At 47.1% G+C, this 24,400-nt stretch overlaps 1 protein-coding gene across 1 annotated transcript in view; it reads right to left on the minus strand.

Annotated features, from left to right (window-relative positions):
• Positions 1-16,414, minus strand: part of TXNRD3 (thioredoxin reductase 3) — a gene marked incomplete at its 5' end in the record, with an annotated part of 42,915 nt that extends 26,501 nt beyond the window's left edge. Inside the window, 4 exons of the mRNA XM_082847441.1 lie at positions 872-981; positions 1,959-2,019; positions 14,769-15,091; positions 16,405-16,414. Of these exons, the coding sequence (XP_082703567.1) occupies positions 872-981; positions 1,959-2,019; positions 14,769-15,091; positions 16,405-16,414 (504 nt within the window). The remainder of the gene's footprint in view (positions 1-871; positions 982-1,958; positions 2,020-14,768; positions 15,092-16,404) is intronic.
• Positions 16,415-24,400: the final 7,986 nt, after the last annotated feature.

The raw sequence follows: 24,400 nt of genomic DNA on the forward strand, positions 1-24,400 counted from the left end.
CTGTCCAAGGGAGAGTCTTGCAGTCTCGAAGTAGAACTGACATCTCTACAGCCCCAGACCATGCTCTGACAGCATCTTCCCAGCTAGGACTGGCAAGATCAGCAACTCCAAAGGTGTTTAGAGGCTGTAAACTATGGTACTTACCACCACGTGAGTTGGGTTATAGCTTCTAGGACACATAGAGCAGGCTGTTACTAGATAACAATGCCAACCCCAGGTTAACATACAACGTAGACAATCTTTTCTCCCGACAAAAATATAATTCTTAATTGAAATCTAAATATAAGTATTTCATCAATCACTGATTATTACCATTTGCATACATACATAAAGGCTACAAGAGCAGAATTTTAATAAAGGCAAACAACTAGTTAAAATACAGACCTCATTTAATAAATAACAATTTTGATCTGTCTCTACTTAACCGAATGATTCCTGTTCATTTCTGCATTCTAGGAATCAAACAAGCAAAGCTTTGCGAAGCTCGCAGGGTCAGCAGCCTTGGTAGGCGTTCCATGCACCCTGGACCAGAAGGTTAGTGTTGAGCTCATATCACTAAACCTTGAGGAGGGAAGAGGCCTTGTTTCTGTCCCATCAGGAGGAAGAGAGCAGCGCCGCTGGCCTGTCTGTCCTGCAACCTCACTCAGAACCTCCTCCTTCTCAGCTTCTGAAGTTTGAATCCGTAGAAACGCTAATTCCCATTAAAGCGGTCAAGATTATCTGATAACCGCCCTACAGGCTTCTGATTTTACAAGCTCCAAAAGACACAAATGAATAGACTTCTAAAAACCGTCTCCTCCCCCTTTTAAATGTCTTTTTTAAGACAAAATTTGAACAAACAGCATTCCAGAACACACGATACTATCATTACCTGGAAAGTTCGGTCACATCCACCCACGTGCACTTTATTCACAAAGATATTGGGCACGGTCCTCTGATTAGTGATCTCCGACAGCACCTCTTGAACACTGGCCCCATCATCTAAGGAATAAAAGATTAAATATGTAAAGCACTGCAAAGGTTCTAAGCCTTTGTGAGCTGAGCTGCAGTGTTAGGACACTCAGACACCCACGTTTGCACACCCACAGAGGTCAGCACGCCATACAACTTTATAAATGATGACTCGACAGGGGAAAACACTCAGGGATCCAGAAGGAGCCTTAAAGAATCAAGACCAGTCTACTGACTCCTTTTAAAATAAACACTTCTAGATCAGAATTTGATTTATGATCCAGTGAGTGGGCAGAGACAGATAAGAATCCTCTCTAAAGAGCAAACGTAAAGCACAATCCGCCTTAACAGTGGTAACTCAGAAAACATCTCCTGCAATTACATTTGGAAACTCTTTATGATCATATTCCCTGAAAGCAGAACTGGGCCACAAGTACTCCAGGCGCCCCACTCGGGATACGCGTTAGAAAAGTTTCAGAGACTCTAGAACACTTCCCTTGTTAAAATGACCTGGCTAAAAGGAGGGTGAAGTCATGAAGGCTCAGATCAGGTTTCTGTTCACCATGACGTCTCCCACTCCTGCAAAACACATGCACGCGTAAAGTGCACAGATGGCAGGAATTCAAAAGCATAAAGCTGACGCGTTGCCCCTCAGGGGTGATACACTCAGGAAACAGGGGCAGATTCACCTCATTTATCACAGCTTAATGTACTGTGCTAGAAAGTTGGCAGACACATCTGAGATGCCTGAAGGACTTCCAGCTTACCGGCTTATACATCTTCCTTCTAGTCCCTCCCCCCCTCAAATGCAAAAAACATAAACAAAAAAAATCTACACAAATTATTTTCATATACAGGTTCATTCTCTGCGGGGTTGAACGTAGATGAAATCAGCTCATCTAACGGAAAGAGACAGGAGTAAATGAAACTGAATGAGGCAAACGGAAAGAAGTCAATCTCGTTGACCTTTATTACAAACAACAATGTGTACTAATCATTCTACTTACCAACTTGATCAAGTTCCAAGATATTGCAGTCAACTCCCAGGGAAGAAAAGAGTTCTTTAACCTGCAACAAAAATGCACCTAAGGTTTACTCTCACGAAGATTAGACAGAGCTATGAAATATGGGCACAGTGACAAGGGGTGTTCACAGCAGATGTTCTTCAGCGACATAAGCTCTGGTCTATGTTCTCCCCTCTCCTCTATGCATCTTCCCAGGAAAACCTCACCCCACCTCTTTCCTTCCTTTACAATCTGCATTCTCGATTTCCAAATCAGTAACTTTTGCCTAAATCCCCTTTCTGAACTCAGGACAAGCAATATTTCTCCACCTGGCTGACCACAGGCACCTCACGTGCAGCATGCCCCAAATAAAATTCATCTGTTCCCACATCACTGTTCCTCTTTGCGTTATCTGTCGACAGTCATTAAGCCATTCAACAAACACTCAACCATCACACACCTACTATAGAGGTCACCCATTGTTCTACATACTCAAGATACAACAATGAGAAAGACACCATTCCTGCCCTCCAGCAGGGGAAACAGACAAGGAAATGGACAATTCCACCCTGTCGCCATTCGCCAGTTGCTTGAACACAAAACCCTAGGTCCTTGCTACCCAAACGGGGCACCAGCAGCGCGGGCATCGCTAGGAGTCAGACATGCGGACGCAGGCCCTGGCTGCTGATCTGCGTTTTGAGAACTCTGCAGAGCGCGGACTGTGAGTCACTGCAGTGCTTCCCTGTCCTGCAGTGCCTCCCTCCCCTCACTAACTCCTCATCCACCAGTTAATTACTAAGTCTCGACAGTCCTCTACGCGGAGCTAGGTCACCTTTCCACTTCCCCACAGGGGCTGTCCTCTGCCAGTGATACCTACCACGGGGGCTTCTCAGCTCTCTCCTAGGGGTTCTCTAAGCTGCAGCTGATGAGGTCAGCTTTCAGCAGGGCTCCAACCCTTCAACGCCCTCAGCCCTCAAGGTAAAGCCCAGGGGCTCCAATTCCAGGATGGAGGCGTGAGGAACCTGGCAGACCTGCTCCCTGGCAGACGTCCACAACGGGTGGAACTTGTTTAAAAAGAGCCATCTCGAAATTGAGGGCACACAGCAAATAAGGAAACATTTATTGAAGAAAATCTACTAGATGTCAGTAAGAGCGGGAGAGTCTGAGGCACCTGAGCCGTGACCTGCGCCTTCCCTCCTCTGCCCCCGTCAGCGCGATGGAAGCTCCACTTCAGGTGAACGTGGCCAAGGGAACGGGGCTGCCTGTTCCCTGAGATCCCAGCCACCAGAAGGGTCAGGCCACCACCATTTCCCACTCTCCCCACAGCTGTGAGTGGCAGAGGCTATATTCCCAGGGAGCGTGGCCAGCAACACGGGAAAAGCTCCCTTCCTCAACCACCCCTACTAATAAATCCAAGTTTCTATCCCAGGCAAAAACGCCGGGGCCCTGATCCGCCTGGCCCCAGCCCACTGGTGGGGCAAGGCTCCAGGCTGAGAGAGGCCACCGCCTCACCAGAGCTGCTCATAAAGCAGGTTGTCCCTCCAAGACAAGGGGACGCTGTCCCCAGCCCAGCTCTGGAGCAAGGGCTCAGAGACTCTGCTCAGGGCAAGAGGTAAACCACAAGATCACAGAGCTCCGAAACTCCACCCAAAGGAAAGGACTTCCTTTGAAACACGCTGTGGGGAAGTTCACGTCTAAAGGTGCAACTGAAACAATGGAGATTTCAGTGGTGAGCAGTTAAGGGTAGGCTGGTAGCTCCGTCCTCTGTAGCCAGCTGGTTAACCAGAGAGCCAGGGAGGGACATATCGAACAACAATCCTTCTAGAGTCGGAACACACTGCAAACTTGTCTCAAAAACTACAGCTGCAAAGGGGCCCAGATTTAATTAGATCAGCAAAGGGAACAATTTACACACCAGGGCATTGTCAAAAAACAGCAGAGCAACTAACCTGCAATTAGTGGAGCCTAACACCTGGCATGACACTGACAGGGTCAGAAAATATAACACAGACGCGCAGCGAGAGCCCTGCTAAACCCCTGTTATCCCAGGGTGGCTGCGTAGACCCAGGGCTGCACCTCTGAGGAGCATGGGAGGCTCCATCTTCAGGTGGAAACAAACTTCCCCCAATAATCCAGCCACCGCACTACAAAGAAATAAACAAGCAAAAACAAGCCACAGAGAAGGAGGGGTCCGGTATCTGGAGCTGCTATCATGTATTACCTAAAATGTCCTGGTTTCAACAAAAAACATTACCAGACATACAAAGAAACAGGAAAGTGGATCCACGCGCAGGAAGAAAAGCAGCGAGAGAACCTGCCTGAGAGGTCCCAGAGAGCATGATGAACCAGCAGAGCAGCCACTGTACCTACATTCAGGGAACTAGAGAAAAGCGTGCTTCAGGAGATATGGAGGAAGGCATGATGCTAATGTCTCATCCAGTAGAAAACATCAATAAGGAGACAGAAATTATATAAAGGAACCAACTGGAAGTTATGGGAGAGTACCATAACTAAAATCAAAATTCCACTATAGTATCTCAACACCAGACTTGAACTGGCAGAATCAGCAAAGCTGAGGACAGATCAGTGGAGATCATGCAGCCTCAAGCCACAGAGAGAAGAGATACAGAAAAAGGACAGAACCTTAGAGAAATACGGGACCGCATTAAGCACAGTGTATGCGTGGTGTGAGAACCAGTAAGAGACAGAAAGAAAAGGGCAGAAGAAACATTTGAAGAGAGACACAAAAACATCCCAAATTTGATGGAAAATTGCAATCTAAATCCAAGGAGCTAAACGATGTCAAAGTAAGGTAACTCAACGAAGCTCTGGGAACCGGTCAGAGATCTACAGCAACCAAGGGATGCTCAGTGAAGAGCGAGCCCCATTTAAATGGCAGAGAATTCTCTGGTGCTTTCCATCTCCCCAGTGCTGCTCCGCACAGTAAGAGGGGAGCAGCAGCCTGGGCCCCCCGTCGCTCTCACAACGTGGAGAGAGCAGAGAGGCCCTCGCCCCCACGTGAGGGCTGCCTGAAGGACTGGTCTCGGTGAAGCCTAACTGAGACTGAGTGAAGAGCACACATACAGACCCAGGGAAGGTGTCCAGAAAAGGCCTCCGAAGTGCTTAGGCCTCCACGCTGCCCTGGTGAGGGCAGGTCTGCCCTAACTCGGAGCCAGTCTGTGAAGACTGGGAGAGGTGGCCGCATTCATAATGCCAAATTTTCAAGAAAAGATCACATGCATACAAAGAAACGGAAAAGATGAATCTCCAAAAATGTCCCTGAACACATACAGACTTCATTCTTACTAGGCAAAGACTTGAAAACAACTGTCTTAAATATGCTCAAAGAGGAAAACACAAAGAGCTAACGGAAATCAGGAAAATGATATATGAATAAAATGAAAATATCAGCAAAGAGATAAAAATAACCAAACAGAAACTCTGAAGGTGACAAAGGCAATCAATGAATTATAAAATTCACTAGAAGAATTCAAGAGCAGGCTCAACCAGAGAGAAGAAAGAATCACCAAACTTCAGGACAGGCCTTTGGAAAAGATTAGGTCTGAGGAGGGGAAGGAAAGAAGAAAAACGAACACGGAGGAAGTGACTTGAGGGACACCATTCCACAATATACACGTTATGGAAGCCACAGAAGAAGAAATGGGGCAGAGAGCTTATTTGAAGAAATAATGCCCCAAAACTCTCCAAATCTGAGGAAAGACATGAATATACACATACAAGAAGCTCAAAAAAACCCAAGAAGGGGACTTCCCTGGCCGCATCGTGGTTAAGAATCCACCTGCCAATGCAAGGGACACAGGTTTGATCCCTGGTCCAGGAAGATCCCACATGCCGTGGAGCAACTAAGCCCGTGTGCCACAACTACTGAGCCTGCAAACCACGACTACTGAGCCCACGTCCCACAACTACTGAAGCCCGAGTGCCTAGAGCCCGTGCTCCACAACAAGAGAAGCCACCACAGTGAGAAGCCTGTGCACCACAACAAGAGTAGCCCCTGCTCACTGCAACTAGAGAAAGTCCACGCACAGCAATGAAGGCCCAACGCAGCCAAAAATAAATAAATAAATAAAATAAATTTTAAGAAGCCCCAAGAAGTATAAACACAAAAAGACTCACACCAAGACGCATTACAATCAAAACGTCAAAAACCAAAGACAAAGAGAGAATCTTGAAAGTAGCAAGAGAACAGCAGCTCGTCACCCACAAGTGATCCTCATTAAGGTTGTAAGTGGATTTCTCAGTAGAAACCTCATAGGCCAGAGAGAGCTGGACAATATATTTAAAGTTCTGAAAGAAAAAAACCAAAAACAAAAAAAACAACTATCAACCAAGAATTCTATATCTGGCCAAAAAACAAACAAAAAAAGTCCTTCAAAAATGAGGGAGAAGCTAAGATTTTCTCAGATAAACAAAAGTTGAGGGAGTACATTAATACTAGACCTGTCTGGCAAGAAATGCTATAGGCAGCCCTTCAAGTTGAAATGAAAGCATGCTAGACAGGAATGCAAAGCCATATGAAAATACAAAGTTCTCACATAAAGGTAAACATATACAGACCAGTATTACTGTAATTTTAGCTTATAATTACATTTTTTACTCTTCTATTGGATTTAAAAGACGTAAGTCAGAAAACAACTGTAAGTCTATGGATACACAATACATAAAGATGTAATCTGTGACGTAACATGAAGGGATGAAGGGGGAGGGGTCAGAACTGTAAAGGAGTAAAGTTTTTGTATGTGATGGAAGTTAAACTGCTATCAGTTTAAAATAGATTATATATTTAGGATGGTATACGTAATTCCAATGGTAACCACAAAGATATCTACAAAATATACACAAGGGAAACAAGAAGAGAGTCAAAAAGTATCATTACAAAAAATCAACTGAACATAAACGAAGACAGTAAGAGAGGAAATGAGGGTCCCAAACTACAAGCTATGCAGAAAACAAATACCAAAATGGCAAAAGCAAGTCCTTCCCTAACAATAATTACTTTAAATGTAAATGGATTAAACTCCCCAAACAACAGACATAGACTGACAGAATGGACAAAAAGACAGGATCCAACATTATGCTGTCTAGAAGAGACTCACTTTAGAGCTAAGGACACACACAGGCTGAAACTGAAAGGATGGAAAACACTTGCCAAGCAGATAGTAACCAAAAGAGAGCTGGAATGTTTATACTAATATAAAACAAAATAGACCTTATGCCAAAACTGGTATAAGAGACTAAAAAGGACATTATATAGTTTATTATTATTATTATTATATATATATTTTTGGGGGGCTGCATTGGGTCTTTGTTGCTGCACACGTGCTTTCTCTAGCTGCGGTGAGCGGGGGCTACTCTTCATTGTGGTGCGTGGGCTTCTCATTGTGGTGGCTTCTCTTGTTGCAGAGCATGGGCCCTAGGCACATGGACCTCAGTAGTTGCAGCACACAGGCTCAGCAGTCGTAGCACATGGGCCCTAGAGCATGAAGGCTCAGTAGTTGAGGCATGCGAACTCTAGCTTGCACAGGCTTCAGTAGTCGTGGCACGTGGGCTCAGTAGTTGTGGCTCATGGGCTCTAGAGCACAGGCTTGAGAGTTGTGGCAGAGGGGCTTAGTTGCGCCACAGCATGTGGGATCTACCCAGCCCACGGATCAAACCCATGTCCCCTGCATTGGCAGGCAGATTCTTAACCACTGCACCACCAGGGAAGTCCAAAAAGCACATTATATGTTAAAAGGACATTGTATGTCAATTTACCAAGAAGACATAACAATCATAAAAATATATCCACCAAACCTCGGAGCTTCTAAATATATGAAGCAAACACTAACCAAACTGAAGAAAGAAACTGATAGAACTAAATTATAGTAGAAGACTTTAATGTTCCACTTCCAAAAATGGATAGAACAACCAGATAGAAGACCAGTTAGGAAACAGAGGGCTGAAAGAACACAATAGACCAATTGGACCTAACAGACACATTACATAACACTCCACCCAAAAAGCGTAGAATACACATTCTTCTCAAGTACACATGGAACATTCTCCATGATACATCAGAGCCAAGGTCACAAAAGAAGTCTTCACAAAAAGATTAAAATATATAAAGTATCTTTTCTTATCACAGTAGAATGAAACTAGAAATCAGAACACAAGGAAAACTAGAAAATTCACAAATATGTGGAAATTAAACATCACACTCTTAAACAATAAGTCAAAGAAGAAGTCACAAGGGAAATCATAGAATATCTTGACAAGTGAAAATGAGAACACAACATACCAAACCTTATGGGATGCAGTGAAAGTAGTGATAAGAGAAAAACTTACAGCTATAGATGTTTACATTAAAAGAGAAGAAAGACCTTAAATCAACAACCTAACTTTACACCTTAACCAGAAAAAGAACAAACTAACCTCAAAGCTAGCAAAAGAGAGGAAATAAGAGCAGAGATAAACAAAACATAGAAAAACAATATAGAAAATAATTAACAAAACCAAGAGTTGGTTCTTTGAAAAGATCTTTGAAAAAATCGACATACCTTTAGCTAGATTGACTAAGAAAAAAATAGAGAAGACTCAAACAACTAAGATCAGAAATGAAAGAGGCAACATTACTACTGTTTCTACAGAAATATTACAAGACAGTACTCTGAACACTCTAACACTAACAAATTGGATAACCTAGATAAAACTGATAAATTCCTAGAAACATGGAACCTACTAAGACTGGATCATGAATAAGTAGAAAAGGTGAATACACCTGTAACTAGTAAGGAGACTCAATCAGTAATCAAAAGCCTCCCAATGAAGAAAAGCCCAGGACCAGATGGCTTCACTGGTGAATTCTACTGAACATATAAAGAAGAGTGAACACCAATCCTCCTCAAACTCTCCCAAAAATTTGAAGAGGGAACACTTCCAAATTCATTCTATGAGACTACCATTGCCCTGATACCAAAGCCAAAAACATCACAAGAAAACAATGGACCAATATCCCTCATAAATATTGACTGAAAAATCCTCGACAAAATAAATACTAGCAATAGGAATTCAACAGAGTATTAAAACTATTATACACTATGATCAAGTGGGATTTATTCCTAGAATGCAAGGATGGTTCAACATACAAACATAGATTAATGTAGTACACACCGCGTTAACAGAATGAAGAGAAAAAAACCCACATGATCATTTCAATGGATGCAGAAAAAGCGTTTAAGAAAATTCAACACCCTTTCATGATAAAAACACTCAAAAGACTAAGAATAGAAAGAAATTACCTCAGCATAATAAAGGCCATATAAAAAAGACTACAGCTAACGTCAGACTTGATGGAAAAAGACTGAAAGCATTTCCACTAAGATCAGAAACAAGACAAGGATGCCCACTTCCGCCATTTCTACTCAATATAGTACTGGAAGTCCTAGCTAGAAAAATAAGGCAAAAAATAAAAGTAATAAAGGGCAACCAAACTGGAAAAAAAAAAGTAAAATTATCTCTGTTCACTGACAAAATGATCTTATATGTATAAATTCCTAAAGATTGTACAAAATACTGTTATAACTAATAAAAAATTTAGGATACAAAATCAACACACAAAAATCAGCTATTTTTCTATGTACTAATAATGAATAATCCAAAAAAAGAAATTTAAAAAATAATTCCACTTAAAATATTATGAAGAAGAACATTTAGGAATAAACTTAATTAGGAGGCAAAGACTTGTGCACTAAAAACTACAACACACTGCTGAAACAATTAAAGAAGATACCAATAACTGGAAAGAAATCCTATGTTCACAGATTAGAAGACTTAATGTTGTTAAGGTTTCCATACTACCCACCCAAAGTGATCTAATCTCTATCAAAATCCCAACAGTGATTTTTGCAGAAATAGAAAAATCCATCCTAAAATTCATATAGCATCTCAAAAGAGCTCTGAATAGCTGAAAAATTCTTGATAAAGAAGAACAAGGTTGGAGGTCTCACATTACCTGATTTCAAAAATTGCTGCAAAGCTACAGTAACCAAAACAGTGCAGTACTGGCATAAAGACAGGCATGAAGAGCAGCAGAAGAAAATTCACAGCCAAGAAATAAAGCCTCACATATAAGGTCAAATAACTTTTGGCAATGGTGTCAAGACCATTCAATGGGGAAATACAATCTTTTCAATAAACGGAGCTGAGAAAACTGGATATCCATATGCAAAAGAATGAAGTTGGACCCTTACCTAACACCATATATAAAAGTCGACTCAAAATGGATTAAAGACGTAAATGTAAGAGCTAAAACTATAAAACTCCTAGAAGAAAACATAGGACAAAAGCTCTATGGCATTGGATTTGGTGGTATTTTGCATATGACACCAAAGGAATAGGCAGCAAAAGAAAACAGAGAAATTGGACCTCATGAAAGTTAAAAATTTTGTGCATTAAAGGACACTATCAACTGAGTAAAGAGGCAACTCCAGAATTGGAGACATATTTCAAATCACATATCTGATAAGGGATTAACATCTAAAATATATAGAGAACTAGGGGCTTCCCTGGTGGCGCAGTGGTTGAGAGTCCACCCGCTGATGCAGGGGACATGAGTTCGTGCCCCGGTCCGGGAATATCCCACATGCCGCGGAGCGGCTGGGCCCGTGAGCCATGGCCGCTGAGTCTGCGCGTCCGGAGCCTGTGCCCCGCAACGGGAGAGGCCACAGCAGTGAGAGGCCCGCGTACCGCAAAAAAAAAAAAAAATTAAAAAAAAAAATATGTAGAGAGAGAACTAAAACTAAACAAACAAGAAAAACCCCAATTTAAAAATTGATCAAGTACTTGAATAGACAGTTCTCCAAAAGAGATACTGTCCGTTAATAAATGGTCAATAATCATGTGAAAAGATATTCAACATCATTAATCACTTGAGGAATGCAAATCAAACCACAATGAGATATCACTTCACACCCATTAGGATAACTATTATCAAAACAAAAACAGTATAAAAAACAGAAAATAACAAGTGTTGGCCAGGATGTGGAGAAACTGGAACCTTTGTGCACTGCTGGTGGGAATTTAAAATAGTATGGCCCCTATGGAAAACAGTATGGTGGTTCCTCAAAAAATTAAAAATATATAGAAATACCATATGAGCCAGCAATTCCCCCTCTGGGTATAAGCCCAAAAGAATTGAAAAGAGACCCAAACAGATATTTGTACACCCATGTTCACAGCAGCAATATTCACAGTAGCCAAAAGGTGGAAGTGACCCAATTGTTCATTGATGGATGAATGGATAAAGAAACTATGGTCTATACAGACAGTGGAATAGTATTCAGCCTTAAAAAGGAAGGGAACTGTGACCCATACTACAATAGCCAGTCAGAAAACGACAAATACTGTACGATTCCGTTTCTATGAGGTCCCTAGAGGCGTCAGATTCCTAAGACAGGAAGCAGATGGTGGGGCCAGGGGCTGGGGAGGGATGGGGAGTTACTGTTTAATGGGGACAGAGTGTCAGCTGGGGAAGATGAGAAAAGTCCTGTGGTTGGCTGGGGGTGATGGCTGCACAGCGACGTGCATGTGCCTGACGCCACCGAACTTAAAATGGTTACAACGGTAAGCCTTACGTTACCTGTATGTTACTACAGAACAAAAAAGCTAACCAATGGAAGTATACATTTTAATCCACAGATGTATGAATTAAGGGTTGGGGAAAACGTGGCTTACAGTTAATGTGGGGAAGGGGCTAAAAAATGAGGGCGTGTTTTTCACTATTTCCTTTGGGCCATGGTCTTGCCCGTGGCTCACAGGAAGTTCCCGCCTGGTCAGGTGCCTGCACGTTCAGCCCACTCCTCACACTGTTGCCAGATTCCAGGTCACAGGTCAGACCCTTTCACGCCTCACAAGTCTGACATCGTGAAGTCCACACTTACTACCACGCATTTTTAGATATCAATACTGCTGAGAAACTGAAGTTCGGCCATTTGCCACTTTACTCTCCTGACTCCCTTTCATACACCCTGTGTTCAGCCCCACTATTTTCATGGCCTCATCTCCTACCTTTGCTTATAGGAACTCCTCAGCTAGATGCTATTCCTTGCCTACATCCACCTGATCCCTCAAGGACCAGCTTAAACATCACGTCCTTAATTTTTCTGATCCCCACAGAAGCAGCTGTTTTTGCCTCTCATTCCCACAGCACCTGTCTCGCACATGCGTTTCTTTGGGTACCTGAGAAGTGGCTGATTACAGCTCCATTAGACCACGAGTTCTTGGGAGGCAAGGCCACAGTTTATTCATTTCTGCAGCGCAAAACACTAAGCACCCAGTTACACTTGCTGAATGACATTAGCGGCCCAATAAAGGAACAAACCTCTCTACCTGACTCTGCACAGGTAGGGATGCGGAATACGGTGTCCAGTCTGGGTGACACATTTAAGCGGTTCATGGTCAAACTACTGCACAATCCATTTAGTGAAGGGTCACATGTAAAGACAAATGACATAAACACATGAAAAGCTTGGCCAGGAAAGAAAAACACTCAGGGAAAATACTGAAATATCTACCATCCAAGTAGAAGCCAGACTCCTAACTCTGTGCGCTGGAGCGACAATCACCTCCAACAGTGAGCAAATGTTTCAGGGAGACAGATTTGGGCTCAATTGTTTAAAAACTCCAGTAAACAGAGCTGTCCAATTATCTAACAGGACTCAAAGTAGTGGCCATGTTGTTGGAAGGGGTGACGCACACAGAACAGAAAATCATCTGTCCTAAGATTTTCTGTGCCAGCAAAGGTTTGACCAGAACAATCTAAGGCTGTTTATTCACTCAACTCACTTACCTGCCTCCTACTACTCTAGGCCCCAGTGACACAGCAGTGGCCAGGCACAGTTCTGACTGCTTTTTAAGCTCCAAAGGACTCTTAAATACGTAGAGAAAGAAGACAGAGGCTAGAAAGAGACCAACACATATGTGAGAACCTGATAGGTGATGAGTGAGCATTCAAACCACCGTGGAAAGAACGGACTCTCCAAAACATGAAGCAGGGACAACTGACAAGTTATAAAGGAAAAAAAGAACTGGATCCCCACACGTCCTCAGCTTCACGTCCAGGTGGAATTAAAGAAGCGGGGTGTGAAAAGCACACTCTAAAACTTTCAGGAGCTAATGCAGGAGAGTATCTTTATGACCTCAGAGTAGAAACAGGTTTCTTAAATAAGACACAAAAAGCACAAACCAGAAAAGAAAAAGAGTGATAGTCAACCATGTTAAGCTTCCAAACTTCAGTTAACCAAAAGATCCCGAAAAGAGAGCAAACAGAAAAGCCAAATCTGGGTGATTTCCCAACACATATCACCAGACGACTAGTATCCAAAATACATAAAGAACGCCTACAAATCAGTAACAATAAATAAAGAGAACAACCTAACAGAGAAATAAGCAAAATACCTGAACGTTTGGCAGGAGAGGAGACTCAAATGACCCGTGAACACACGAAAAGATGTTCAGCGTTATCAGGGAAATGCAAAGCTAAAGCCACAATGAAATACCATCTCATAAACGCCAGAATCCAATAATAAAATACATCAACTGTTGGCAAGGATGCAGAGTAATGGGAACTGTTAATACCCTGCCAGTGGCAGGGTAAGTGGTAAGACCACGTGGAAAAACATTCTGGTATCACCTCGTTAGGGAAGAAATCATGCTTCCTCTGTGGGCCAGCCGTTCAGCTTCAAAATGCCTACTCTAAAATAGCGAGTCTTGTGTACGTGCACCGGGCCATACGGTAAGAATAGGCATAACCATGTTGTACTGAAGAGCAAAATACTAGAAACAGCAGAACTGATACACTGTGGTTATGAGTCATCCTAGGGAAGAGTACAGTAATGAAAATTAACAAACCCCAGTTACAGGTACTAACATGCATCAATCTCTAAAACATAACTGTTGAAGGAAAAAAGTGCATGATTCTACTTAACATAAAGTACCAAAACAAGCCCAAAGGCACAAAGTACGGTTTAATGATACATATGTTTGGCGGCAAAACTGTAAGGAAAAGCAAGTAATTCTGGCTAGTGGTCACCCTGGTGGGGGTGGGGGTGGTATATGAACCAGGGGGCTCAGGAGGCTCCTGCCGGAGTGTGGTCTTCCTAGAGACACTGGAAGGTGCACGTGCGGGATACACGTTTGCCTGAACAACGTATAAGTCAATGGAAATCTGAAAATAAGACTGAAAATCATAATTTCACGCACCTATCCCAACAGTTTATGCTTGTGCATCTTCCGCGTATTATTTTGACTCTCAGTAACGTGAAGTACAGCTCAAATATGCAAGGTGCCGTCATACCGATGGGTCTGGCTTCCAGAGGATCACTGCTCAAACTCACAACACAGGTGCAGCGAGGGGCCGCGTGCAGTCCGGCCCACACTGCCGCTGAGGCGCCAAGAGCACCAGGGGCACGCGGTCGGGACGGGACCAGTGCCGGCCTCTCCCCGCTGCTCTCCTCCCAGGACAGGACCCGTGACACCTTTTCCCTCCGGATCCCCCGCCCACGTCCACCAGGCTCGCGGCCAGGGCAGGACAGCGGCTCTCGCCCGCAGGCCCGTCCGGAGGCTGAAGGCAGGACCGCGTGGCCCAGCCGAGGACGGTGGGGCCGGTGTAGCCTTCCGGACCGGGTCCGCGGGCGAGGGCGGAACGGACGGGCCCGAGGCCCGGGGAGCGGGCGGACACGGACCAGCGGACCCGGGCAGGGGTGGGGGGCCGCGGAGGCGACGGACCAGTGGGCCCGGAAGCCCCCGCCCGCCTACCCGCGCACTGTGTGGACAGTAGCTCTTGCTGAAGATGACCACTCGGTGGCCCTCGATGAGGCCCAGCAGGCGGCGCCGAAGCTCCTCGCGGGCCGCGGAAGACAGGCGGCTGGTCCCGGGGGTGGACAGGCGGGCCCGGCGCCCGGGCGGCGACCGCGGCACGGATACGCCGCGGACATTGCCCAGTCGGCGGTTGGGGGCGGCGCCGCTCGGCGGTTCCGGGGACGTCTGCGCCCGCGAGGGCGGCGGCGGCTGCGGCGGCAGCTGCGCCAGGGCCGCGGTGTCACTGCCGGCTGGGCCGGGCCTGCCCGAAGAGGAGACACCTGCTCCGGGAGAGCGGACGGAGGTTAAGCGAGGACCCCCGAGTGCCGCCCACAGCCTGCAACGGCCGCTCGCCCCGCCCCGGCTCCGCCTCGCCCCGCCCCGGCTCCGCCCCGCCCCGCCCCGCCCCGGCTCCGCCTCGCCCCGCCCCGGCTCCGCCCCGCCTCGCCCCGCCCCGGCTCCGCCCCGCCCCGCCCCGCCCCGGCTCCGCCCCGCCCCCGGCGCATGCGAACTAGGTCTCTGCCTGGGCTCTGTGGGAACTCGCCTGCCCTTCGCAAAGGGGCGGGTGCCAAGCTGTATGGTCTAGTTATCCCAACGTTGGTATGCGCACCGCGGGAGCGCCCAGTCTCCGTGTGATCTCCCAGGGGCGACCCCTGTGGAGGACTTACTTCCACTCTTACTTCCACTCCACAAACCCCTTTAGGCCACCTTAAAAATAGATACATGGTCTTCAGTGAGGATGGATGTCTCAGTCTTTGGAAAGAGTGAATAAATAAAACGATCTTTAGGAAAGGCGGCTATTTTTTAAAGCTTATATCCAGCAAAGTACATAAAAATACTACTGTGTTTCTTATCGCTACGAAGTTTTTAAAGGAATTTCCTAGGTCGCTACCCCTCAGCGCCTACTGCATAGCATTCTGGAGGCACCCCTAATAGAGGGACCCTGAAGTCATCTGTGCCGGAACAGGAATCCTGTATCCATCATTTGGGTGGCTGGGTGGGGGATCTCAGGGCTAACTTGCTCACCATGACTTACAGCACCCTGCGGCCATAGGATGAATGTGTTAAACCCCAATAAAGAGAGACATTCAACCACAAGACCAGCAGGCGTGGCCTGGTCCCTCTCAGGGGTCACCTCCTGACACCTTGTGGTTCACGGTGCTTCAGCCACACTGGCTTTCTCCCTGTGCCTCAGTTATGTCAAACACAGTCCCGCATTAGGGTCTTTGCATTTTCTGTTTACTCAGCCTAGATGCCCTCCCTCATCCGGGCAAATCTAGCTTTTTCTAGGGGACAGTATGAGAGGGAGATGCCTGAGGTCATTTCTCAGGCAGGCCGAGGTCAGTCCAGGTCTCCTGCTGACCATTCACGCACAGCCCCTTGCACGTTCCTTTCTGAGTATCGCCTACCTTACTGTGCAATTGGCTTTATGGCTACAAATACGATAGTAAGAAGGAGAAAGGGCTGCCCACAGCTTCAACTTAGGTTTATTGTCCTCAACACCCTTGTGCCAAATTTGTTATCTACTTGGCCCTGAGGACGCCTCTAACCTTAGTTTTCAAAATTTAAGAGTTTCACAGCCAGGCCTCCTTACGATTAACCATCCCGTCCCCTTCCCGTCCTCGGCCTCCAGTCCTCTCCTTGGCCAGAGGCTGGGTCATTGAGAGAAAGGATAACACATTTCTTTCTGCTTCCCTGCTTCCTGGGTTTTCCTTTGTATCCTGTTCATGGCCTTACATCTAGTTGATCCATCAAAGCTTCACTGGTGGGCCTTTCAGAACTATGACACTGTTTTTAGGAAACTGTATTTTAATTAAGCTCTGAAAAAGCACAGGCTCTGAAGCCAGACAGCCTTGCTCAGAATCCCAGCCCCACTGCTTCCTAGTCAGCGGTCCGAGACAACAGTCATAGGATGAGACTAATACCAGTTCCTACCTCAAAGGGTTGATGTGAATTTACAAGAGTCAAGACACATAAAGTGCTTAAGACAGCATCTGGCACCTGGTGAGCACACAATCAGTACATGTGTGAAGTTTCATTATTTACTCCTCCCAACAGCCCCAGAAAGGAGAGATCATTGCCTCCACCTCACAGGTGAGACAGCTAAGGATGGAGATGAGAATACGATCTTCCCAAGGCCACACGGATGTCAGAGGAGGGGCAGACCCGGGTCTCGGGCCCCTCCCTCTGGGGTACTGCCTTCTCCAGAGTCAGCACTGCAATTCCCTTCAATTCACTTTATCATGTAAGCCAGCTCGAGTTGTGGTTTTTGTTACTTGCAATGAAAAGCATCTTAACATATAAAAATATTTCAGGATTATGATGTTAGGTGCAGAAAAATTCATGACTCATAATTTCTTAATGGAGTATATTTTTTATCATAAAATATCCTCCTTTGTCCTTGTTAACTCTTCAGTCGTTAAATTCTATTTTTCCAAATATTACTGTGGCCAAATCTACTTTCTTTTGTTGGTATTTATAAACATATCATTTTCTATCCTTTAATTTTCAACATATATTCGCCTTTTTCTTCCATAGTTGTCTCCTGGGGCAGGAAACAGCCTAATTAATCACCTCTTATCCCTTGTAAGTCCTTAATTCACTGAAGTCAGATTCAAGAAATCGGATGATAGAGCCAGGAAGACATTGACACAGAAACTAGATTAGTGGTTGCCTCGGGTTGGGCAGCAGGGGAGAAAATAGGGAGGTATGCGGAGTGATGGCTAAGGGTTATAGGATATTTTTTGAGAAAAAAATGTTCTAAAATTGTGGCGATGGATGCATAACTCTGGGAATATACTAAAAGCCTTTGAATTTACTTTAAATGGGTGCCTTTCATGGCATGTGAATTAAGTTGTTAAATAAAGAAAATACGAATAAATAAAACAAGAACCAATTAGAAAACTAGAACTCTTAGAAATTTGATGTATTGTTGCCAAAACTTATTTATATATAAAAATATTGTATATAATATAAATTATTATGTATATTATATAAGTATGATATGAATTATACATAATATAATATTACACAATTATTATTATCTGCACTTATATATTTCTATGTCTACACACGTGTCTATGTATAAGAACATTTCCCACAATATGGCACAATAAAGAGGCAGAAAATATGAAAGAAGAAACCAAAAAAAATCAATCCATGAGGTTACAATGTCTGTCCAATAGAAGCTCCAAAAATACAGACAGAGAAAAAGGGACAGAAATAGGAAAATAATAGTAATAATAGGACACAACTTCCCGGCACATGAGCCTTCAGGCCAGAAGGGCCCTCTGAGTGCCCAGCATAACGGATCAAAAAGACCCACATGACGGCAGCACAAAATTTCAGAATATCAAGGATAATGGAAATATCCTACGAGCTTCCAAAAAAGGTGGGTGCAGGGGGGATGCATTTGGCATCAGACGCCTCACCAGTAACTCTGGGTGCTGGGGGGAAAAGGAACACCACCTCTAAATTTGTGAGGAACGTTAATTTTGCACCTAGACATCTAGAACAAGCCAATGTTTACAGGCAAAGTAAAGGTGTTTTCAGACATAGAAGGACTCAGGAGGCTGACCCTGCACAGAGCATTTCTCAAGAAGTTATCTGAGGCTCCCCTTCACGCAAATGAGGAGCTAATCCTTGAAGAAATGCTCCAGGAGGAAAAGGTGAGTCCACCCTAGGAGGTTACTGAATGGAAGCCGTTGCAGGAAGCCAATCCGCCATCTCACAGAGCAGTTGTTTCAAAGAGAAGGAGGAAAATCTTCAGGAAAAAACCGGAGACTGGGCAGCAGCCCCCTGCTGCCCCTCAGTGCAGAGGGCTCACCAGCCCGGCCTCTGCGGACACCCAAACTTTACCCAGTCTGTAAAGTTTCCTTAGTGGGAGGATGCTTTCCTATCACCGAGCCCCAGAAGGCAGAGAGTGGGGGAATAACCCAGAGACGTGGCTACCCAGCTGGGTGACATTGTGTGGGTCCAGGACGGGCAGAAAAATAAAGGCAGTGGGTGTGTCAGTTAGCTGTTGCTGCGTAAGGAACCATCCTTCATCAACAACCCTCAGTGTTGCTCGTGATCTGAGGTGGCAGGGTTCTGCCCTCCTGAGCTGGGCTCTGCAGGGCTTGCTGCCGTGTCAGCTGTGAGTCAGCCCTGGGTCAATGGGCGGCCTCACTCCTCTCCATGCAGCTTCCTAGCACATCCGGAGATTCAGCTGAGACAGCTGGGTGACTCATCCTGCAGCAGGCAGGCCCAGAGATCTCTGAGAGACAGGAAGCATGCAAGGCCTCCAGAGGCCTTGGCTGGGAACCAGAACACCTTCTCTTTTGTGACTTCCTGTCGACCAAAGGGCCAGAGGGAGGTACCCTGCCCTTCTAGTGACAGGACGGGCTGCAGTCCCATCACTGAGGACATGCGCCCAGGGAGGGGACAAAACCGGGGCTTCTTTTGCCAACAGTCTCCCACGGGGAAAGAAAACAAGGATTTCAGAAGGTAGCAGAAGGGGACCTCTCTTTCTCGGTAGGCTCTCTTTTCCTTTCCCCTGTGCACGGGGCGCGAATGGACCATTTCCTCCGGCGGTACTCCGGACGTTCTGCGTCGTTCAGACTTTGCTGTGCTTCTTTCCGTGTTTTCCACACGTGGAGGAGCCTTTGGTCAGCCCAGCACGGATCCCCTGAGCCAAGGGACCCACCAGAGTGGGATTCAGGTCCCGCTGGAGCAGAGATTCACTCTCCCCTCCTAGGCATGGAGGCAGCAGAGGGTCAGGCTGGGTCTCTCAAGTGAAGGGAGAGCTGCACACCCCCGCCCGTTTCCTGGCCTTGATCTTTCCAGAAAGCAGCCGGGAAAGGTAGGGGGGAGGTCTGAGTCACGGAAATGCCTGTTCAGGTGGAACCTTCTGAGTTTCTTCTTTAAGTTACATAAACGGAAGTCGGGCCGGCAGGTCCGACTGCTTTTTTTTTTTTTTAGAAAAGGTGTCAACAGTTTCTTTGCCTTGGAAATGCCTACGCTCCAGAGTCCTTAGTAAACAGTCAGGAGGGGATGGTGGCATATTCGCACCGCGGCCCCCAGCCCTCCAGGGAAGGGGCGGAGGACGCTCTGCTGTTACTGAAAGCAGAGCCTCTCGCCGACAGCGCGTGGCCTCCCTCAGGTCCCAGCGGGAAAGGCGGCCCCGGCCCCGAATGTAACTCCGCGGGGAGGGCGGAGCCCGCTGGGGGAGGCCTGCCCACCGCGCCAGCCCCGGGTCCCCGCGGGGAGACGTCGGCCTCAGGCCCGGAAGGTACCGTTCCCGCACGGCCCGGGGGATTCTTGGAAAACTGGGCCCCGAAGGGTGCGGCCTCAGATGCAGAGCCGCTGTCAGCCAGAGCGAGCGGCGGACTGGAGCGCAGCGCGGGACCAGGGCTCGCCGGCCGCTGGGCGGACTGGCCGCGCTCTCCGCGGTCGGTTCCCGGAGGTGATTCCTCTGCCGCAGGCGCGCTCATCTGTCAGCGCCCGTGCAGCAGGGCCCGGGGCCTGGCACCGCTGGAGGATTCCTGCCGGGATTCCGCGCGTTCCGAGGCGCGTCCGCCTGCCGAGCAGCGCCGCAAGGACGGCCCCGCGTGGGGGCCCGCCCGGCGTCACTTCTGCGGCCGGCCGTCAGGTGGCAGTGGCCGCCCGGGAAGCAGGCGGCGCGAGGCGCTTCCTCTCCGCGCACCTGCGCGCAGGTGCGTCCCCGCCGCCCGCGCCGGCGCACCTGGGCGCCTCGGGACCGCGGGGGCCGCCCCCCGCAGGATGTCTCCCCGTTCAGCAACCCTCGCTCCGGGTCTGGATTTCTCCTCTTAAACAGGTCAAGCCCGTCTCGAGTTCACGGAGGAAACAGGTATGAGCGCATGGTGTTCCATAGAGCAGAAATGCCTAGTGTGGACTCCCTGATGAACCGGAAGAGCGGAGGCGTGCTCTGCTCTCAAGGAATGTCCTGGTCGGCTACCGAGAGCCCCGCCCTGCGCAAGAAGGCATGTGCACAGGCAGCGACGTAAGGAAGGACGGACAGAAAGTGTGCTGCAGCTTGGCCTGTATTGACTCATTGAAACCGCACGATAGCCTTCTGATTTTCTGAGCTACTTGGCTTGTCCCCATTACACAGACAAGGAAACTGAGGCCCAGAGAAGTCGTGAGTTGCTGGAGCCCACATCTTACTAAGTGGCCAAGGGAGATGCAGAACGGAAGGTGGGAGGGGTGGGGCTGGGGAGGGGCGGAGACAGTGAGCGAGGGGCGAAAAGGCAGGAGAAGGATGCCCGCCAGGGGAAGCGTGGGATCCCCTCCACAGCCCCCAGCTGTAGGCCGCCCGCATGGCATCGCACCTCTCCCCAGAGGCCTGGGCAGGGAGATGCCACGCCCTCTGGGAGCCGGGCCCAGGGCCCCTTGCAGACAGTTTTGGACCACACTCTGCCATCAGCCCAGACTGTGACATGTTCTCAGAGCCCTTGCACAAACCATAATTTGTAACGCTACACTTGTGTGGTTTTCTGATTGTCTGGCACACCCCCTCCCCCAGAGCGGAAGGGCTGGGAGCAGGCCATGTGGTCACCACTGTGTCATCAGTGCTGGGTGTGTGCTGGCACGTGGCTGACACTCACGGAAAGTAGGAGTGAAAGCAGAGAACAGAAGGTCCACCCTGGCGAGGGTGCAGGACGGGGGCTCTGGGGGTGCGGTTTGCACTATCACCTCTTGTCTCGGCCCCTACTGTCTCAGGCTCTGGCTCTCTCCTTGAACACGTCTGTGTCCTTTAGCACACGGGAGCTGGAGGGATGCTCGCTGGTTGTAGACCGCGCTCAGAGAACAAGAGTGAACGAGCTGATGATGGCTCTGAGGCCACATCCTTAGCTGCTTTCCAGCTGTGAAATAATCAAAGTGCAGCCACCCCGTTTCCCTGGAAGGGCTGTCTCAGGAACGTGAGTGGGAGGTGACAAAGCTGGCTGTGTCCTGGGGTGTCCCTCTTTGCTCTTTCCCTTTTCCTCCCAGGGACTGCTAATGGCCGCATAAAACTGGAGCCTGCACGTTGGCCTCTGATCTGGTTCCTATTCGTTTGCAGGAATGATTTCACCTAAAAGAATTCACTTTATTCCTCGACTGTAGAGGTGTCGTCTGCTGGTTAAAGATGCAGAATGATAGTTTTTGGCGATATGGCTGCTTTCTGCAAGTTCCAGTATCTAATTTGGAAGAACAGTAATTGTCGATTGTTAGCATCCTGGTGGTTTTATTTCTTTATTTTCTTATCTTGCAGCATTATTTGTGCTTCCTGCCTTTAAACTGTGATGAGCGAGAATCCTCTGAGAGGAGGGGTCTGTGTGCTCCTCCCTGCTTTTGCCGTTCTCCTTTTTTAACAGCTGCAAGAATTAGCGTCGACATAAATTCAGCCAACAGGAATGCGTACATACTACTGCTCTGTGAGTCTGACAAATGGTAGTCGTGGGCGGCAAACCTGTAGAATAGAAAACCTATGAAACAGGCCTCAAAGCACCATTCTTTCGTCAAGTTGTGATGAAGGATATCTACAGACCCGGGGAAGAAAACTCAAGCAACCAGGGAGTGTGGGTGAATTTCGTAGGTCTGGCAAACAAGCTGTTTATAACACACATGAGACTGAAACTCTTAAGTTGCAAAGCTATCAAGGCTGGGCTTGGAGGAGGATCTTGAGTTTTCTCCGTTTACAAAGCCTGTGAATTTGGTACTGTACTGTATTTATCCCAGTCTCAGAGAAACAGGAGACACGGAGCCTGAATCTTATGAAATCCAGAAAGGGGAGGACTTGGGAATCCAACTAGTGGCATCTGGGGCTTGTCCTGCAGGAGTGGGGCGGGGTTGCAAGTTTCTGTCCGTCCGACTGAGAAGCTCTGGGCCAACCCCACCCAGCCCACATGCAGGTCCCCGGGTGGCTGAGAAAGGTCAGCCCTGAACACTCTGCAGCACGCACAGGTGCCACCTGGGGCCAATGTCCTTACTTGCCTCCCACATTCACCTGTGCCCATGCTGGGCTTTCCTGTTTTTCCCAATCCTTCTGCAGATGGGTCAACTGATGTTATTTTCTTGGCTCCACCCTTGGACTTCGGAGGGATTTCCACACGTCCTAGCTTTCTCCTCCTCTTTCTTCCCCTAGGGGGGACACCTCAACCTAACTTTGACTCCCAAGGACCCACCAACCAGTTCCCTTATGGGCCCCAAGCCAACCTGTAAACCAGGGGTGAAATGAGCTACCATTTTGGAGCAGTGAGAAGGAGTGCCTGGGAGGGGAGAGAAAGGAGGGTGGAAGGCAAGCGTCTGTAGGTTCGAAGGGGGCCACTATTCTCACCAGACACGGCTGACAGGAGCCCCTCTGATCGGGCTCCATTTCAGCACCAGTGCCGCTAACTGCTCGGATCTGTTTGCAAATCTGCGTGATGATTCGAGACTGGATATGAGTAATGGGAAAGGCTTTCCATCGTGTTCTCTAAATAGTAACACTACAAAAGAGTGAGGGGTCAAATTTATAGAGCCAGCAGGACAGGAATTTTGAATAAGTATAATTGATGGCTTCAGAGAGATGCACGAGGATATTGCCTTTGTAAAAAAAAAGATATTAAAAACTTGATTGCTAAATTAGGAGAAACAAAAGCTCAGTGGATGGGCTGTAAAATGGAATAGTCACATTCTAGGAAACGTAAGTGAGGGATTATCATAAAAGTACAAAGAAATAGAAAGCATGAAACAAAAGTCAAGCGACACGAAGGACAGAGTAAGAAATTGTAAAAGCCATCAAGTAGCAGTTCTGGAAAGAAAGAGTAGACAGATTGGAAGGGAAGAGATTTTCCGAGAAGTGATAGGGGAAATTCCCCCCCAAACTGAAGAAATGCAGGGATGCTGAGACTGACGGGCCCCTCAAGGTATCAGCATGACGGTAGAGCAGTATCTTCAAAGTTCTGGGTGAAAACCACTTGGAACCTATAACTTTATATGAAGCCTAACTATTCAGTATTACAAGGCTATCATGCATTGTGAAGGCGAAATAGAGATATTTCCAGGCATGAAAGAAGCCAACCATTTAAGGCCCATAGACACTCTCTAAAAACAAACAAATGCTGGGTGGTGAGCTCTAGCAAGAATAAAAACGATAGGGTACAATGGTGATCAAATAAAGCAATAAAAGCTATTTTTTTAAGAGTAAATGAGTGTTGTCTGTTTAAAATAAGACATTTAAAATAACAACGTGATACACCACCTGGAAAAGTGACAGCGTCCTCAAATGCTAAACAGTCATGCCCTGTCCTGGGTGTGTATCCAAAAGGAATGCATAGATACCTGTTCCAAAAGGCAGATGCTAGAATGTTCACGGCGGCGTTGTTTGCAACACCCACACATTGGGACCAACACAGATTTCACCATCGTAGAAGAAACCACCTGTGACACACCTGTAGAAGGGACGAGGAAAGCACCACTGCCACGTGCTCTTGTGTGGAGGAGTCTCAGAGGCGTGAGGCTGAGCAGAAGAGGCCATACACGAGGGAACAGACACTGTGATTCAAACATACAGGTTGAGAGACTTCACACACTGAGCGGCGGTGACGGAAGTGGTGCTGTGGTTTACC

This window comes from Leucopleurus acutus (genome assembly GCF_964270905.1).
Source record: "Leucopleurus acutus genome assembly, chromosome: 10".
In the NCBI taxonomy this organism is placed as follows: domain Eukaryota; kingdom Metazoa; phylum Chordata; class Mammalia; order Artiodactyla; family Delphinidae; genus Leucopleurus; species Leucopleurus acutus.